The following is a 19,708-nucleotide window of genomic DNA, read 5'->3' as shown; positions in this document are numbered from 1 at the left end:
AGGAGAAATATTAGAAATCATCATATGATTAAACCATTTGCACCAGTGATACGCAAAAGTAATAAACAAGGCAAGTTGGAAATCACAATAAAATCAAGTTTTGATGGAAGTAATAAAATTACCAAAACCTCATTTAATAAAAAATTAGAATTACCAAATGATATTGGCGAATATAAACCAGCAATATTAGCAAAAATTGCTACAGTTTTTGATACACTATGTATTCAAATAGAGTGAATAAATTTTGTTATTACGAAAAAAGTATCAAAAATTAGGAGAAAAATTTCTCCTAAAGAAAATGATTTTGTCAAAACCTGAGATAACAGGATCTGGACTCTTGATAAATGGGGGCTGGACAGCACAATAACCCAAATTTCTTAATAAACATTAACTATTAAGAAATAACTAATGCTAGAAATTTCTTGAAAAGTGCTTATTTAACTTATTACACTAAAATAAATTAATTTTTATTTTTAAGAGGGAGCTATGACACAAAAAGAGCATCCACAAACAACTGAACTAAATCAAATAAAAAACGCTAAAATACTACATTTTAAAAATGAACACGGCAAAGCTGTATATAGGCATTTAATCGTAGGAGAAGTAGAACATAAAGAAAAAATAAACCTAGAAAGAAAACGAGAAATTGAAGTAAAGCGTGATTTAGGTAAATTTAAAAAAATTCTAGCCTTTTTAGGTATAATTAAACGTACGGAAAAAATTACTGTAAATGAAATATTTCCAGTAGAATCAGTCCGAAAAGAAGAACAAATTATAGGTGCTTTTACTAAAGATAAAAAATCAATAGAAAATTTTTTAGACGATTTCGATTTTCATGAAACCAAACTTTATGCTTATGATCTTAATGGTAAAAAAGTTGGAGAGGTAGGTGATTTTGCAAAAATAATATTAGATGAGGGTGTTAAGTTTGATGAAACTATCCTTGAAAAAAATGGAAAAGTATTTGCCATTAAGAAAAATAATCAGTTTTTAGATTTAAAAGGCAAACCGATACCAAATCAAAATCAGTTTAAACAAGAAAGTAATAAAATTTATTATTTAGGAAGTGTTAGAAATGAAAGGCAAGCTACTAAAAATACTTTAAAAAGCGATAAACGAACTGTAAAAATATCAGAAAAAGCAGCAACTAAAACTTTTCATAAAAGTGAAAAGGTTGATACTTCAAAAGGCAAGAAAAGTCTTGATAAAAAACCAGCTAGAAGTGCTTTAAAAGGTAGTAGAGAAGTTGCAAAAAAAATAGGTGAAGAATTACGTAAAGAGCAAGAAAAGAATTTTGCAGGAATTAATAAAAAACCGAAAGCTGCCGCACTTAAAAAAGTGGAAACCCCAAAAGTTCCTACTAGATAATTTTGATTTGTATGTAGTTCAGTGGGATAGGGTTAACACCCTCGCCTTTAGGCGAACACTTTAGTATAATCTATCTAATAGGTTACTAGAGGAAGAGATGGAATATAGGAGAGGGTCTCATAGCTTGTATGATTTAAAGTATCATATAGTGTTTTGTACAAAGTACAGGTATAGAGTTTTAACTGGGCAAATAGCAAGTAGAGCAAGGGAAGTAATTCAGGAAATATGTGCAGCTAATTACATAGATATAATTAGTGGCAGCATAAGTTCTGATCATGTTCATATATTAGTATCAGTTCCACCGAGTATCTCAATATCTAAGGTGTTACAATATATTAAAGGAAAGAGTAGTCGTAAATTGCTACAGGAATTTGAACTACTTCGTAAGCGATATTGGGGTCAACATCTTTGGGCTAGAGGGTATTTTGTTGTTACAGTTGGTAATGTGAATTCAGAAGCAGTACAGAAGTATATAGAGCAACAAGAAGAATATCATAAAAAAGATGATTTTAGAATATCAGAGTTTTAGCGTTTACGCTTTTAATCTGCTTTGCAAGCGTAAACCAAACTACCAGCGCAGCGTTAGACGGTAGTAATTGATACAAACAAATTAAGATTTAAAGGTAATTTTAGGGCTGAATTATTTTAAAAGAGCCCTAAACTAAAAACTAATGCTGCTGGTCATATTAAGAAGTATCATAATACTGAAGAAAGGAAACAAAAATTCATAGAGATATGCATGTTGATACTAGCAAAGGGATTAAAAATCTATCTATTAAAGATATTTTAAAACTAAATGAACCGCTTCCAGATTATGATTCAGACGACTCAGGTTTTACTAGTCATCTAGATATAATTTGACAATAATAAAAACATGAATATCTTTAATAATAGTCAATAAATAGAGAATGTATTATGAAAAATAATGGTAGTGGCAATGAAAATCGTTGGAAAAAAGCTGTTGATCAATTACTACCGTCTAAAGCCGGTAGTAATTGATATATTGGAAGTTATGAAGGACAGCCTGTTGATCCAGAAAATCCCAGCTTGTCTCATGCTTCATTTTTAGGCGGTATACCAGCTGAAATGGCTGGAATGATATCTATCGATGCTGGAAAAATAAAATTAATATCTGATAATAGTGGGCATTATGCTCCAGAACCTTTAGATATGTACCGTGGGATAAAAAAGATACAAGAAAAAATACCAGGAGCTTTAGACAAAAATTGTTTAATTCTTATTCAGAACAAAGACCCTGAGCCTCTTAAGAATTTTGTAGCAAAAATGGAAGAAAAGGTTCAAGGAACGGGTGGCAAAACTCATCATGAACAATTGCGTGAAAACCGAATATCAAAAATTAAAGAATATCAAGCTAAGTTAAAAAATGTTTCTAAGAAAACTGCAGTAACACAAACAGCAACAATAGGTAAAGATTTAAAAGATACATTATTAAAAAGAAAGCAAGATAATGAAAAGGCTACTGGAGATTTAGCTACAAATGCACGACGTGCAAAAAGGGCAAATTTTATTGGATAAAAATTTATACTTTATACATGATAGAACTTGTTTAATAACTAATTAGTAATTAAGTTATTTAGAGTTCGATAAATAAATCTAAATTCATTTTTCTATCTGCCATTTCAGGGAATATACTTGAATATTATGACTTTACTGTATATTCAGTTTTCTCGCCGATTATAGGGCGAATTTTCTTTCCGGGGGAGTCAGAATTTATCCAGATTCTTTTAAGCTTAGCCGTATTTGCGGTTGGGTTTTTGACAAGACCTATCGGTGGTATATTATTTGGTTATATTGGTGATAGATATGGAAGGCGTATTGCCCTGATAATATCTCTGCTTGGTATGACTATCCCGACCTTTATCATGGGTTTGATCCCCTCATATGCAGATATTGGGGTTTGTGCACCCGTTACTCTAATCATAATGCGGCTTATTCAGGGGCTTTGTATTAGCGGTGAGGGAACAGGAGCTGCTATTTTCATTTTAGAACATCGTCAAAATTTAAGACCTGGTTTTACAGCAGATTTAGTACATGGTTCCAATATTGTTGGCACATTAGTAGCAATTTTTATTGGTATTATAATCGAGCGTTATTTTTCCCAAATTGATTTTGCATGGCGGCTTGCTTTTCTTCTCGGCGGATTTATAGGGCTTGCCGGATTTTACTTGCGACTGCGTGTTTCAGAAACGCCGATTTTTAAAATGCTTGAGAAAAAGAAAAAAGTTCTTAAGGCTACTTTTTCCAACGTAATAAAAACAGCTTGGAAATCTATGTTTTTGACCATATGTATAGGTGCTATAGCTAGCAGTATTATGTATTTAGTAAAAACATTTATAAATGTGTTTTATTACAATGTTATGCATTTTGATAATGCTATTGCTTTATCCTATTCAGCTTATAGCTTGTTTATTGCAATGGTTGCGATGCCGCTTGCTGGCGGTGCTACCGATATTATCGGAAAGTTTAAGATGAGTATTTTAGTTGGTACTGCAATTTTGCTATTGATCTTACCGACTATGTCGGCAGAGCAAACGTGGCAGCAAATTCTAGCACTTACTGTTCTTGGCATGCTTGCAGGAAGTATAGCAAGTACGGCATATATATTCGTTATTTCTCTATTTACTGCAGAACAAAAATTTACCGGCGTTGCTTTCAGCTACAACTTTGCGATAGCAATATTTGGCGGTACGTCCCCGATTATTTCACGTTGGCTTGTTGAGCATACTAAATTATTTTACGCTCCAGCTTTCTATATCATGATTATTGCAGCTATATTTTTAATTATTATGTATATGATGAGAAGAGTAATCAAACAGTTGTTAAATAGTTATGAACAAAAAAAATAGAGAAGTAACAAATAGCTGGTTTACTAATTTACGTGATTTATTATGCACGGAATTTGAGAAAATCGAAGAAGAATACGCAAAGGCAAAAGGTTTAAAGCCTGGTAAGTTTGTCCGCTCAACCTGGGAACGTGATTGCGGTGGTGGCGGTGTTATGTCGGTTATGAAAGGGAAAGTGTTTGAAAAAGTCGGCGTTAATATATCCACTGTATTTGGTGAATTCTCAAAGGCATTTCGTGCCGAAATCCCGGGAGCAGAGCTAGATGGCAAGTTTTTTGCTACCGGTATTTCATTAGTTGCTCACCTTAAATCTCCGTTAATCCCTGCAATGCATTTCAATACCCGTTATATTGAAACCTCAAAAAATTGGTTTGGTGGCGGTGGTGATTTAACACCTTTTTATCCAGAAAAAGACGAGACAGCAAAATTTCATGCAGCTTTCAAAGAAGCGTGTGATAGATATGATTCTGGCTATTATCCTAAATTTAAAAAGCAATGTGATGAATATTTTTATTTGAAACATAGAAAAGAACCGAGAGGAGTCGGTGGAATATTTTACGATTATCTAAATAGCGGTAATTTTGAGCAAGATTTTTCTTTTACGCAAGATGTAGGCAAAGCTTTATTATCAGTATATCCTGAAATCGTTAGAAATAAGCTATTTTTACCTTGGACGGATGAGCAGAAAGAATATCAGCTCATAAGACGAGGTAGATACGTAGAATTTAATTTGCTATATGATAGAGGCACAAAGTTTGGCTTAATGACTGACGGCAATGTTGAGGCAATATTGATGTCGCTACCACCCGAAATAAAATGGTCGTAACAAAAAACCACCTTGGCTGGTTTTTTCCTTGACTATTTTGTAATTTCGTTTTATTCTGTTCTACTAAGAATATTATAATATCTTGATTAGGCGATAAGCTAATGGCAAAAAAAAATAAAAACATTTTGGTAAGGTTAGTAAGTACAGCAGGTACAGGCTTTTTTTTAGTGAAAAAGCGTAATACAAAAACGCAAACCGAAAAGCTTTCTTTTCGTAAATACGATCCAAAAGTAAGAAAACATGTTCTTTTTAAAGAAGAAAAAATAAAATAATCGAAGTAATATATGGCAGTAAAAATTCGTTTAGCTAGAGGCGGTGCTAAAAAGCGTCCTTTTTACCGTGTAGTAGTAGCTAACGCAACCGCACCACGTGATGGTGATTTTTTAGAAAAAGTTGGAACTTATAATCCGATGCTTGCTAAAGATAGTAATGAGCGTGTAGTTCTAAAAGCGGATCGTGTAGAATATTGGCTTAAATCTGGTGCTAAACCAACAGATAGAGTTACAAGATTTATCGAGCAAGCCAGTATAGCTCTTCCTGAGAAAGTTAAAAAAGAGATGGAAGTTAAGCTAAAAAACCGTAAAGCTAAACCAAGCAAAAAAGAAGCTTAGTTATACCACTGTCATCCCGTGGCTCATCCACGGGATCCAGTAAAAAAGTATAGAGTGTTGTCAAATCTAGCATTGTCGCTTATACCTGTGTTCTTGCATAGTTCTAGAAACGCCTCCGATGTCATTCTTAGCAACGGCTTGAATCCAGCATAAAGCGAGAGAAATCGAGCTTTTAATTTTAAGTTAATATGCTTGGATTTTACTGGATCCCGTGGATGAGCCACGGGATGACAGAGGGTAAAACTAAGCTATATAACAACACTAGTCAGGCTGCAGTATAAAAAAGCTTTAAATTTACTTAGCTGAATATCTAAAAAAATAAGCCGGATTAGCTTAGTGGTAGAGCAACCGCCTTGTAAGCGGTAGGTCATCAGTTCAAATCCGATATCCGGCACCACCTTTGTAGGTGAGAAATTGTAAAAATATTAGATTGCCGAGTTGAGAATTTCCGGCATTGTTGCATGACTCCAATGTTATTATTGTGGAGTCTTGCCTGTGTGGATGCTAAGTCGTCATTGCGAACGAACGAAGTGAGTGCGGCAATCTAGAAAACTAATAAAAAATGATAATTTATAGCGTTTTTTATGTAGTTAAGTGGGATAGGGTTAACACCCTCGCCTTTAGGCGAACACTTTAGTATAATCTATCTAATAGGTTACTAGAGGAAGAGATGGAATATAGGAGAGGGTCTCATAGCTTGTATGATTTAAAGTATCATATAGTGTTTTGTACAAAGTACAGGTATAGAGTTTTAACTGGGCAAATAGCAAGTAGAGCAAGGGAAGTAATTCAGGAAATATGTGCAGCTAATTACATAGATATAATTAGTGGCAGCATAAGTCCTGATCATGTTCATATATTAGTATAAGTTCCACCGAGTATCTCAATATCTAAGGTGTTACAATATATTAAAGGAAAGAGTAGTCGTAAATTGCTACAGGAATTTGAACTACTTCGTAAGCGATATTGGGGTCAACATCTTTGGGCTAGAGGGTATTTTGTTGTTACAGTTGGTAATGTGAATTCAGAAGCAGTACAGAAGTATATAGAGCAACAAGAAGAATATCATAAAAAAGATGATTTTAGAATATCAGAGTTTTAGCGTTTACGCTTTTAATCTGCTTTGCAAGCGTAAACCAAACTACCGGCTTTAGACGGTAGTAATTGATACTTCCTTGCTTCGTCAATTACTTCGTAATTTCCTCGCAATGACGAGAAAATTGATCCACGCGGGGCAAGCTTTAAGCGGGAATGACATATAGGACGTTTTTTGATATTTATGCAGGCAATGCCGGCTTAACCCCACGGAATGATACTAATAATAACGGTTTCAGAGCCATAAAAACACTGTACTAAAACACATAAACCATATCCACCCATTTCAGCGCCCTTAGCTCAGCTGGATAGAGCAATGGATTTCTAATCCGTAGGTCAGAGGTTCGAATCCTTTAGGGCGCTCCACTCTTCAGTTTTTGCTATTTGTACGAACGTCTCGAACTATGACTCATGATAATTATTTAAAGCAAAAGAATTCTTACATATTAGGTGTAGGAAAAGCAGGAGCTAAAAATTTAGATTTTCAGCACCAGATGTTAAAGCGGCATTCTATAGAGCAACTTGAAAAAGCTGGTCTAAAAGAATTATCTGGGAAGAATTAGCACCATTATCTGGGATATTGGTTGTGGAAATGGTACAATGACTGAGATTATGGCATCTAGAGTAGGTAATAATGGGCAAGTATATGCAGTTGATATTAGCAAGCAACAAATTCAAATAGCCCAGCAAAGAATTAAGAATGCAGGACTCAAAAATGTTACATTTATAGTTAGTAATCTTTACTCACTATCAAATAATGATTATCCCAAAGCCGATATTATCTATTCTAGATTACTATTAATGCATGTGAAAAATCCTGTTGAAGCTATAAAGCTGATGAGTTCTTTATTAAAAAAAGAAGGGATAATTTCATTACAAGAATCTGATCTAAATTCAACCCTTCAAAAACTAGATAATCAGGAAACTAACGAAAGTTTCAAACGTTATTATAAGCTTGTCATGACTTATGGGCAAATTAACGGGGTTCACTATGAGTGCGCCAAGGGAAGTGCGTAAAAATCAGTCGGTGAGAATCCGATCTATGCAAAGTCTAACCAACAGCATAGAGGCAACTATTGCATTACAGGCGGTGAAAAATGTAATGAAGCCAATAGAAGCGACATATCAGGCTACAACGCAAGTGAAGGTGTTGAGCCCCGAAATAGACAACATTATAGAGGTCGACGTTTTTCATAGTGCGGAAGGCAGCATGAATGGTGACGCAATGGTAAGTCATTACTCACTCTATCGGGATCGAAGTCCGTTGCATGATATGAGATGGAGTTTACGTAAACATGGGAGATCTTCTGTGTTCTTGCAAGAGTATGTCGGGTCAAGTCAAAATAGGCAAGAACTGACAAATGATACAGAAGAAGTCGGACTGACTGATAGTACTCGGAGCATAGGAAAGCTATGTACATGGGGAAGCGGTCAGCAATGGAAAGCTTTGTTGAGTACCATTCAAGGTAACACGCTGAGGTTATTATAATGATGCAGGTTAAACTCAATCAAATAGCTAAAAGAGCGAAGCAAGATAAAAGGCTAAAATTCACATCATTAATACATCATGTGAATGAGGCTAATCTTGCAGAATGCTATCAAGAACTAAAAGCTAATAAAGTTTGTGGGGTTGAGGGTGAGACAGTTGAATCATACGGTATTAATCTAGAAGATAGGCTTAGTCAATTAGTGGAATCGATGAAGTTGAAGCAATATCGTCCTAAACCAGTAAAGAGTGTATATATCCCAAAACCTGGTAAGAATGAGAAGCGTGGTCTTGGTATACCATCAGTTGAAGATAAGTTAGTTGAAATTATGCTAAAGAAAATCTCAGAACAGATTTATGAAGCCGAGTTTTTGGAGGTATCTTATGGATTTAGTCCTAAGTTAAGCTGTCACGATGCATTCAGAGCATTAGACAAAGCGGTGATGACTAAGCCGATTAATTATATTGTAGAAGTAGATATTAAAGGGTTCTTTGATAATGTTAATCACTATTGGCTACAACGTCGCTTAGAGGAGAAAATTGTTGATCGTAATTTATTGTTGTTAGTAAGAAAATTCTTAAAAGCTGGAGTAGTTGAGGATGGAAAGCAGTTAGTAACGGAGGTAGGCACTCCTCAAGGAGGAGTGATTAGTCCATTACTTGCAAATGTCTATCTTCATTATGTACTAGACTTATGGTTTAAGAAAGAAATTAAACCACAAGCAAAAGGACACATGGAGCTAATACGCTACTGTGATGACTGTGTGCCACGAGTGCAAAGGAAGTTACATGAAGCCATAAGTGTAAATTGAATTTGTGCGTAACTATATAAGAGATGGAAGTAGGCCTTCCGAAGCCGCTTTACAGGAAGAGGCTTCAAACCACTCTAAGCTGCGTTGGTTAAGAGGTTAAGAGCCAAGGTGGTGAGCGTTAGAGAAAAGGAACCTTGCAAGGTATCAGGTAAGAATCAAGGAGATGAAGCGATTAAAACATTGCTGAAGTGTCGAAAGCGTATAGATGAGATCAAAACTGAGGGGTAGTCGTTAACTCAGGAAAAATTTGGCGGGAACCTGTTTACTGGTCAAGTGGTCTCCGGCATAGAGGTGGCATGAACTTGGTTCAGGCTCTTATGTGGAACGTGGGAACCTGTGTATTGATGCAAAGGGAGCGATGCAAGTGGAAGACCCATGAGTATCTAAGTACCAAAGCAGTACATAGGGGCGGATTGGCTCGTAGTAGTGATGAAGCTGTTGAAAGGCAGTAGAGCAAAGGGGCTGAGTTATCCGTTTTATTGATTAGTCAACTAATAATAATTGGGAGGAGCTAAATTGAATAAAACAAAACCATTTTGTATTTCCAAGAAAAGTATAATGGCAGTTTGGGAAAGAGTTAAAGCGAACAAAGGTACCTATGGGGTTGATGAAGAATCAATTGAAGATTTTGCATTAAACCTAAAGGATAACCTTTATAAGTTATGGAACCGGATGTCATCTGGTACGTATTTTCCTCCACCTGTAAAGGCGGTAGAAATAGCAAAATCAGATGGTAGCAAACGCTTGTTAGGTATTCCAACTGTGGCACATAGAATTGCACAAGCAGTGGTTAAAGACCAGCTTGAGCAATTAGTGGAGCCAAAATTTCATGAAGATTCTTATGGGTATCGTCCTAGGAAATCGGCATTGGATGCAGTTGGAGTAGCAAGGCAGCGATGTTGGCGGCAAGATTGGTGTATTGATCTGGACATCAAGAATTTCTTCGATAGTTTGGATCATCAATTAATGATGAAAGCCATAAGATTCCATAGCGAAGAAAAGTGGATCCATTTTTATGTGGAGCGGTGGCTTCAAGCCCCTTCACAATTGGAGAGTGGAGAACTGATAGAAAGGAAGTCTGGTACTCCTCAGGGAGGAGTAGCGAGTCCTTTGTTGGCAAACATTTTCATGCATCATGCATTTGATGATTGGATGAGAAGGAACTATCCAGAAGTAAGGTTTGAACGTTTTACAGATGATATTTTAGCACATTGTAGTTCACAAAAGCAGGCTAAGAAAGTACTGGGGGAGATTAAGATCAGACTAAAAGAGTGTGGTCTTGAACTACATCCAGAAAAGACGAAAATAGTGTATTGTAAAGATGATGATCGGGGAGGCTCTTTTGAGCATGAAAGCTTTGATTTTCTTGGCTATACATTTAGACCACGATTGTCAATGAATAAATATGATAAAACTTTTGTTAACTTTACACCTGCAATTAGTAAGGAAGCTGCAAACCGTATCAGAAAGGAGATAAGGAGTTGAAGAATACATCTGCGAAGTGATAAAACTATTACTGACCTAGCGTAGCGAGGATGTTTAATGCACATGTACAAGGATGGGTAAATTATTATGGACGATATTATAAATCGGCTATGTATCCATTTTTACGTAACATGGAGCGTTTTCTAACACGTTGGGTAATGAGGAAATACAAAAGATTCCAAGGTTACAAGAAAAGAGCAAGGAATTGGTTAGGGTGTGTGCGAAAGCGTGAACCTAGACTATTTGTTCATTGGAGGTTAGGCCTTGGATCAAGGTTTGGATAATTGGAGCGGTGTAAGCTGAGAGGTTTACGCACCGTTCTGCGAGAGACTGGAGGGGAGGTTCCTTTGGTCTACTCACCTTGTAGTATGTTGCGAAAGTGAGAAAGATGCAAAGAATTTTCTAGAACTGCTACATATAAGGTTAGAAAAGTTTAGTCTACAGGTATCAGAAGATAAAACTAGAGTTCGTAAATTTGGAGGACAAGTCTGGAAACAGGCTCAGAGAAGCAAAGAAAAAGTAGAAACTTTTACCTTTCTTGGGTTTACGCATAATTGCGGCAAGAGTAGACAAGGGTATTTCGTTATGGGTCATAAGACTAGTAAAGAGAATCTTTGTCAAAAGCTTAAGGAAACTAAGGAGTGGTTAAAGAAGATACGTAATAAGATGTGTCTCAAAGCATGGTGGTCAGTACTTAAATCTAAATTAACAGGACATTATAATTATTTTGGAGTGAGTGGTAATTATCGCTGTCTCTCTAAGTTTTATAAGTCGATCTTTTGGATGGTATTCAAGTGGATAAATCGTCGCAGTCAGAAAAAGAGTATGAATGTTGAACAGTATCAAAATTAACTATAGTGGAATCCACTACCAACACCTAGGATATGTCATGCAATGTATTAATTCTAGTTTTGATAGTAAATGTTTCATTGAAGAGCCGTGTGCGGGAAAATCGCAAGCACGGTTGTGTGGGGGTACCCATAGCATTGAAACTAATTTCAATTTAAAATATGGAGTAAATGTTATGGTTTCTACCCGACCATAGGCAATAAGTTAGCTAATATATGTCAAAGTTTGAATATTTTTTCAAAAGTAGAACCTTATTGTCATTGCTAAAGTAAAAGGGACCAGTAAATTGCACGAAAAAGGGACCAAAGAATTTGGTGTAACCTAATAAGGTTATAATGTGCAATATTCACTAGATAATTAATTAAAATAAATATCTAGTGATACAATGATAAGAATAAATATGTACACAACAATTATCACCCTTTATAAGCAAGGCAACAGTCAAAGAAATATTGCCAAACTAACGAGGATAGACCGTAAAACAGTAAGAAAAATAATAAATCGTTATGTAGTGTCTGGTACAGAATATCCTGCACAATATGAACGATCTTCAGCACTGGATTCTTGGCACGAACAAATAATTAAGTTATTAGAAAAGAATCTAAGTTATATAAGAATTTTTGAAGAGTTAAAAATTCAAGGTTATACAAAAAGTTATGGTTAGCTAACCCGTTATATCAAAAAATATAAGATTCAGAATAACAGTTGCATTCGGTTTCATACTGTAGCAGGAGAGGAAGCACAAGTAGATTTTGGTGACATAGGCTTACAGTATAATTCTAAGGGGCGTAGAGTTAAAGCATATGTATTTAATATGCGTTTAAGCTATAGTCGCCTTGATAGTCACTTTGGAGGTACAAACCTCCATCTTCCAGATGGAGAAGCTTTAGCTTGCCATGTGCACGATGATGCGTTAGCATCATAAGCACTATGACACATTACAGCAGGAAATCACATACAGTTTACTATCATCGCTATCACATAGTGTGGATTACAAAGTATCGATATAAGGTATTAACTTACGATATAAAAAAGAGGGTTCGAGAAATTATTGCACAGGTAGCAACAGAATTAGGTATTAAAATAGAAAATGGAGTAGTATCAAGCGATCATATACACATTTTTGCTAATATTCCACCTCATATAAAAATCTGTGAATTTGTACAAAAAGCGAAAGTCAGATCTTCAAAGAAGATGCAAGAGGAATTTCCAATATTAAAACAAAAATACTTGGGTAGACATTTGTGGGCACGGGGTTACTTTAGTGCTACTAGTGATAATGTGACTGATGATATAATTAATAAATGTATTAATAAGCATACTGATGCACATGAATCAGACATGACTTCTAACATAAGACTCGAATAAGGTTTAGCTTGATATGCGACTTCTAGTCGCTATAATCAAACTTTTATCTCTCAGATGAAAGTGGTTGATTATTATGAAGTAGTGTTTGATCAAAGTTGTAAAACATGGATACAATGTAAGCGTCTTGTAAAGGCGGTCTAGTAAATAGTGAGCAATACATATTATTCTATAGTGGCATAAGCAAAGGATAATATAGTATGAAGAATATCACAATCCCCACTATTACAGAAGCACAAAAGAACCAAATCATTAGTGAATCATATAAAACAGGATGTATTATGTCTCAACTTGCAAAATCTTATGGAATATCGGTTAAAACATTATAAAGTTGGCGTAGTAGAAAGAAGAGTGACAAGATAAAAAAGGAAGTATCTAATAATTCAAATAATCAATTTGTTGAATTATCAGTACAGCACAATGAGCATATAATATTAAATAAAGCAGAATTAGTATTTAATAATTTTTCTTTGTTACTTGAAGGCAACATTAAAAGTACAAACTGCTGGAGATAATCAAAATACTGGAGCTACAATGTTAAATTTGTCTTCAGAGAGTAGGATATATCTTTGCACTGGTTGTACGGATATGCGTAAGGGTATTAACGGTTTATCAATATTGGCACAATCGATATTATTAAATCAGTTTCATAAGAGTATTTTATTTGTTTTTAGGGGTAAACAAGCAGACAAGATAAAAATATTATGGTGGGATGGTCAAGGTTTTTGTTTGTATTATAAATGTCTTGATAACCTGAATTCTGGATTACTCCAGGATTGGAAGTAAGTATTTACAAGGGATAGAAGATACTCTATATAATTTTTAGCAAAAAAAAAACAAGAGTATCCCCATGAAGAAAAATATTACTGCATTATTTTGTTTTGTCGATGATTTTTGTAAAATTAGCGAGCAATGGATTAATAAATCATTTTTACCATTAATTAACAAAAATCCTACAAGAAAGCCTAAAATAAGCTATTCTGAGCTGTTAACAATAGTGCTTTTATACTATCAATCACCTTGTAAAAACATTAAATATTTTTATATGTCCTATCTACAATTATATAAATCAGACTTTGTAACTCTTCTATCATATACTCGTTTTATAGCTCTAAAACCAAGAGTTTTGAGTTATTTAGTTTTATTACTTGAATGGTATACGCAGAAAGCCAAATCTACGGGAGTTTCTTATATTGACGCCACATCTTTAGAAGTTTCTCATCCAAAAAGAATCTCTCGTAATAAAGTATTTGCTGGTATTGCTGCTTTGGGTAAAACAACAAAAAGTTGGTTTTTTGGTCTAAAATTACATTTGCTTATTAACGAAAAAGGTTAGATTCAAGGTCTAAAACTAACGCCTGGTAATGTAGATGATAGAGCACCGGTTTCGACAATCACCAAACATATCACGGGATTATTGTTTGGCGATAAGGGTTATATCAAACAAGAGCTTTTTGATGATCTATACAGTAAAGGACTCAAGTTAGTAACTGGCATAAAGAAGAAAATGAAGAATAAACTTATGCCATTATTTGAAAAAATATTATTACGCAAACGCTCAATTATCGAAACAGTATTTAGTCTGCTGAAGGGTTCTTTCGAGATCGAACATACAAGACATAGATCAATTTGGAATGCCTTCGTACATATCTTATCCGCCCTAATTGCATACTGTATGAAACCTAATAAACCTGCTGTATCTCAAAATTAGCTAATCCAGAATTCAGGTTTTTAAGAAATATATCATCTCAATATTAAAATTAAGTATTTTGGAACATATAAGGAACATATAAGAGTAGTATAGTCAAGCCGGTTTCAGCACAGTTTGACCTCAAGTAATCCCGCTTTGATGGTACACTTTTCAAAAAAGGGCAAACCTAGGTGAATGTTGGAAACCTCGGTTGAATGCGAAGTTGGAGGGGATAGATGACGTCATTGACCAATAGTAGCGCTGTAAAAATCAAGATGGCGTTGGGAGGTGTGGTGGGGGTGAGGGATGACATAAACGGGGCTTGACCAATAGTGGTGGGGAGTGAACGGGGGGCGGGACGTTGACATCATGTACGTTTTGGCCCAGTTGGATGGTACACTTTTCCAAAAAGGGCAAACCTAGGTGAATGTTGGAAACCTCGGCATTGACCAATAGTAAATCAAGATGGCGTCGGGAGGTGTGGTGGAGGGGAATAATGGCTGCCTAAGCATTGATGACGTCATTGGCTTTAACCAATAGTGGCGGAGAGTGAACGGGGGGCGGTACGTTGACATTAGTCAGCAATTCTCAAGAATATGTTGAAATAGATTTGACCTTGAAAAATATGATATCATCATCCTGTTACAAGTTCAAACTTGTTTGAAATAATTTTACACGTGACCGGATGTTAATATTTTTTTATTGAATTAGCAATGTAATATGACACTTGAAATTTACATAATAAAAATACATGTTCAAACTTGTTTGAATGGACTTTGATCTTAAAATAATTTTACACGTGTACATTAGTCAGCAATTTTCAAGAATATATTGAAATAGATTTGACCTTGAAAAATATGATATCATCATCTTGTTACAAGTTCAAACTTGTTTGAATCGACTTAAAATAATTTTACATGTGTCAAAACACGTGACCGGATGTTAATATTTTTTTTTTTTATTGAATCAGCGATGTAATATGACACTTGAAATTTACATAATAAAAATACATGTTCAAACTTGTTTGAATGGACTTTGATCTTAAAATAATTTTACACGTGTACATTAGTCAGCAATTTTCAAGAATATATTGAAATAGATTTGTCCTTGAAAAATATGATATCATCATCTTGTTACAAGTTCAAACTTGTTTGAATCGACTTAAAATAATTTTACATGTGTCAAAACACGTGACCGGATGTTAATATTTTTTTTTTTTATTGAATTAGCAATGTAATATGACACTTGAAATTTACATAATAAAAAAACATGTTCAAATTTGTTTGAATGGACTTTGATCTTAAAATAATTTTACACGTGTACATTAGTCAGCAATTTTCAAGAATATGTTGAAATAGATTTGCCCTTGAAAAATATGATATCATCATATTTTACATGTTTAAACTTGTTTGATCTTAAAATAATTTTACACGTGTTAGATAATAATTTGCAAGTATGGACAAGTCTGAATTCCAAGAAAAAATAATTAGTTTGAATTACGATTATAAAAATATCAAATTACAACTTTTTTTAGTGGGGGGGATAATGCTATAAAAAGTGATGTACATATCTGTTGAAGTATCTCTTTTGAAATTCACCTTTGCTTCAGTTAGTTTTTTCTGCATATATTTCTTACATTATTTTTATAATTATTATTATTATTATTATTATTATTATTATTATTATTTAAAATTTGAAATTAACGAATTCATGCCTGCCAAGGAGGGAGAGAGGATACAGGATTTACACCCCAGAGCCTCCCATCTTCTTGAGAGACATAAATCTTCACAAGGCAGCTACGTCTTTTGAAGAAAGTTCACTGACTTGTGGCCGTGTAGTCTGTACGTCCGTCAGTCCACGCGACGTCTGTTGGTCCGTCTGTTTTCCGAGTCGGTGGTACGTAAGTCTGTCTAATGTCCTGGTCAAGCAGGCTCCGTCCCTGCACCGCAGCGATGTGGAACCTACTAAAAAATAGAAAATAAAAAAGAAGAAAAAGAAACTTCAAGGGCTGTTACTTGAAGACAGTCTGAGGCGATCTCAATGTACGAAGGGTGCCTATAATGACAGCCTTCTGCATGGAAGAGATAAGGTGACGAAGATGAGACCTGCAGACCGGAATTTGAGATAGATTCGTCTCGAGAGTGGGACGAATTCCGCCTAGGCAACCGATAATGAGGACAACCATTTTGACTGAGTAGCCAGGGTGTAGTTGTCGTAGTTCTTGTAAGAGATCAAGATATTTAGTCCGTTTTTGCTCCTCCTTCGTGACTATGTTCGTTTCTGCAGGCGCAGAGAACTCGATGACGTACATAGTCTTAGATGAGATATCCTGGAGCACTATATCAGGCTTAGCAGCAGAGAGCTGCCTGGTAGTTGGAAACGAGAAATTCCAGAAGATAATGCATTTCTCGTTCTTGACGACGGACTCGATCTCGCCTGGAGCATATGGTAGGACTGGCGTAGGGTCCACTTCATACTTGTGTCTCAAGAAGTAGTACAGCACGCAGAGGGCAGCGTTATGGCGATGTATGTAGGTGTTCGTGGCATAAGAAGGACATGCCGAGATGAGGTGCATCAGCGTCTCCGGCAGAGATTTGCACGCTCTGCACATAGTGGTGGAGACTGCTTTCTTATATACATATTTTTGGTGAGTTAGCGTCCCTATCACACCATCTTGGGCAGCGATGATAAAGCCTTCTGTTTCGGACTTGAGTCCAGCTGATCGCAGAAAAGAGAACGTAAGATCAACGGAAAGACCACAGGAGTCTAGATGACGGTAGAACATTCCCTGATGGTCACGATGCCGATGATCCTCGAAGAAGGAGCGTATTTCAGCTCGTTTTACAGCTAAACGAAGTCGAGATTTGGAGAGAAGGATCACGTTATCATCAAGATCACGATTAGACGGATCAAAAGCAAGGCCCAATTTAGACGCTGCATGTTGTGCTGCAGAGAACAAGAATGCTCCTTTACCCTGGAGCTCATGATCGCGCACGAGTTCCATAAGAGGGTCAGAACTATTTATGACCTGACAAGCTATTCCTAAAACTACCCTATCATGTAGACATTCAACGGATAGGAGACCTCTACCTCCTTGCTGGCGTGGGAGGTAGTTACGGGGTACAGAAGCACGTGGGTGCAAACTACGATTGACGTTCATGAGTATTGTCCATTGGATGGAACCAAAAGAATAGAGAAGGATGGGTATTGCAAGCATATTAGTAGCACGGATCTTATGGATCCCAGACAATTCTGATTGCCAGATTTGTCGAAGACGGTGCCTATACCTGCCGCGAAGGGCTTCTTTGACTGTAGACACACTTTGAATGTGGTTTTCACCGACACCCAAATATGTGTAGAGCTCTTCTTCATCGAGATGTTTCACGATGCTTCCATCTGTGAGCTGCACGTCTGCATCGTAATCAGGGACACGACCCCTCTTACAATGAATGACGGCACATTTATCGAGTCCGAATTCCATGCCATTAGCCTTCGTGTACTGATGGACAGCTTTGAGAGCTTGAGATAGACTGCTCCCAGAAGAAGCATAAAGTTTCAGGTCATCCATATAGAATAGATGAGTTACCTGATGCTTCCTATCTGTCGGGGGACCACAACGGTAACCAGTTTCTTCTCGCAAGCGCAAGGAAAGGGGCATAAGGGAGATGCAGAATAAAAGCGGGCTAAGGCTGTCGCCTTGATAGACACCACGCTTATACGTTACCAGATCTGTTGAGACAGTACGTTTACCACATCTAATGGTAAACTTGGTCTTCCACAAAGGTAACAGCTCTTGGATGCATCTGATGATATCGGGGTGAATTTTCAAGCATTTGAGCAGCACCAATATGAGTTGGTGAGAGGTAGTGTCAAATGCTTTCCTATAATCCACCCAGGCCATACTCAGGTCACGTTGGTACTGACGAGCGTCTTGACAGATACATCTGTCAACAAGAAGAATATCTTTGCAACCTGATATACCTCGTTTGGAGCCGCGTTGCTCGTATATCATCTGCCAAACCGGTTCTATGGTTGTGAGTATGCGTTCATTAAGAATGGAGGTGAACGCTTTGTACACGGTATTGAGACATGTAATCGGGCGATATTTGCTCGGAACTGAAAGGTCTCCTTTCTTGGGAATCAAAACTGTTCGTCCTTCCGCGAACCACGTTGGAAAGGTCCCGTACCCAAGGATGTATGAAGTAAAGTGCCTAGCAAGATGCGCGTGTGTGGAAGTTAAACGTTTCCACCAGAAGTTGGACACAGCATCCATGCCAGGCGCCGAATGATTCTTCTTGCCTTTGAAAGCAAGGGATACTTCATCAGCGGTAACAGATGTTAGGACCGCTTGTTCTGCTAGGCGCGCGTTGCAGAACCTTTCGAACAGTTTGATTGGTCTTATATTTTTATCTACACTGGTCGACTTTTCATATAAATCACGCCAGTAGCCATCGATTTGCTCTATCGAAGGTGGATTCTCGACGAGAGAAGGGGGTTTTGCAAATAAACGTGAAGGATTCGATACAAAGATCTTGTTCTCTCGAATACACTTCTCGCGTTTAACTAGCTTTTTCCGAGCGAGAGCTAGTGCACGTATCTTTTCAATGTTTCGCTGCTTGATAGTGAGCAGGATACCCTTGTTTAGTGTGTGGTGTTGGTGCCTGAGTTCACGCGCGAAGGCTCGCACCTTTGGGGTGAAGGGTTTACCAGCTTTCTGGTACTCTAACACACACTCGATACGTGATACCGTCTGTCGAAGAGGCGTCAACTTGGAGTCAAGTTGCTCTATACGCTTGCATGTTTTCTCCTCGGCTGTCTCAGTAGACTTGGGGGCAGGAGAAAGAGCACACATTGCAGCATAGACTGAGCTATCGATTTCGAGTAGGCTACTTGTGTGATTTAGATGATCGTCGACGATCTGGTTGATTAAAGCAAGGTCTTGTGCTTTGGCAAACGTTTTGCGATACTTTGGACGTTTGCGTTTGGAAAGGTCATTATCGGTTATGAACAGGATATTTTGAAACCGTTCTTTTATTATTATCATTATTATCATTATTATTATCATTGTCTCATCTATTTCATAGCAGGGCTGAGCCCGATTTAGTTTACCGCACGGACACAGTCAAGTGACGGTAAACTGTTTTTTCCTTGTTCTGGTCTGTCATGTGAACCGGAGAATGTGTGTGAGTGTGCGTGTATATTTGTGAGGGTATTTTTGTTCTTGTAGTGTGTATAAATGTATGTATGTTTATTGTGT

General features: G+C 36.6%; 2 protein-coding genes and 2 non-coding genes across 4 annotated transcripts; all 4 read left to right on the top strand.

Annotated features, from left to right (window-relative positions):
* Positions 1–5,991: 5,991 nt before the first annotated feature.
* On the top strand, positions 5,992–6,063 carry Trnat-ugu. The gene has a single exon. It is a non-coding gene; the product is annotated as a tRNA-Thr (tRNA).
* Positions 6,064–7,053: 990 nt separating this feature from the next.
* Positions 7,054–7,127, top strand: Trnar-ucu. The gene has a single exon. It is a non-coding gene; the product is annotated as a tRNA-Arg (tRNA).
* A 1,125-nt stretch (positions 7,128–8,252) lies between these two features.
* On the top strand, positions 8,253–9,062 carry LOC123296038 (group II intron-encoded protein LtrA-like). Its single transcript, XM_044877503.1, has one exon. It carries the CDS (start codon positions 8,253–8,255, stop codon positions 9,060–9,062), a length of 810 nt encoding a protein of 269 aa, XP_044733438.1.
* A 558-nt stretch (positions 9,063–9,620) lies between these two features.
* On the top strand, positions 9,621–10,547 carry LOC123296027 (group II intron-encoded protein LtrA-like). The gene has a single exon (XM_044877492.1). The coding sequence runs from the start codon at positions 9,621–9,623 to the stop codon at positions 10,545–10,547; it is 927 nt and encodes a 308-aa protein (XP_044733427.1).
* The last annotated feature ends 9,161 nt before the right edge of the window (positions 10,548–19,708 follow it).

This window comes from Chrysoperla carnea, chromosome 1, assembly GCF_905475395.1.
Source record: "Chrysoperla carnea chromosome 1, inChrCarn1.1, whole genome shotgun sequence".
Taxonomy (NCBI): Eukaryota; Metazoa; Arthropoda; class Insecta; order Neuroptera; family Chrysopidae; genus Chrysoperla; species Chrysoperla carnea.
This window is presented reverse-complemented; position numbering and strand designations above follow the sequence as displayed.

What these genes read in the sequence shown, in the direction of transcription:
- LOC123296027 (XM_044877492.1), top strand. Translation starts at nt 9,621, where the DNA reads ATGGCAGTTTGGGAAAGAGTTAAAGCGAACAAAGGTACCTATGGGGTT.
- LOC123296038 (XM_044877503.1), top strand. Translation starts at nt 8,253, where the DNA reads ATGATGCAGGTTAAACTCAATCAAATAGCTAAAAGAGCGAAGCAAGAT.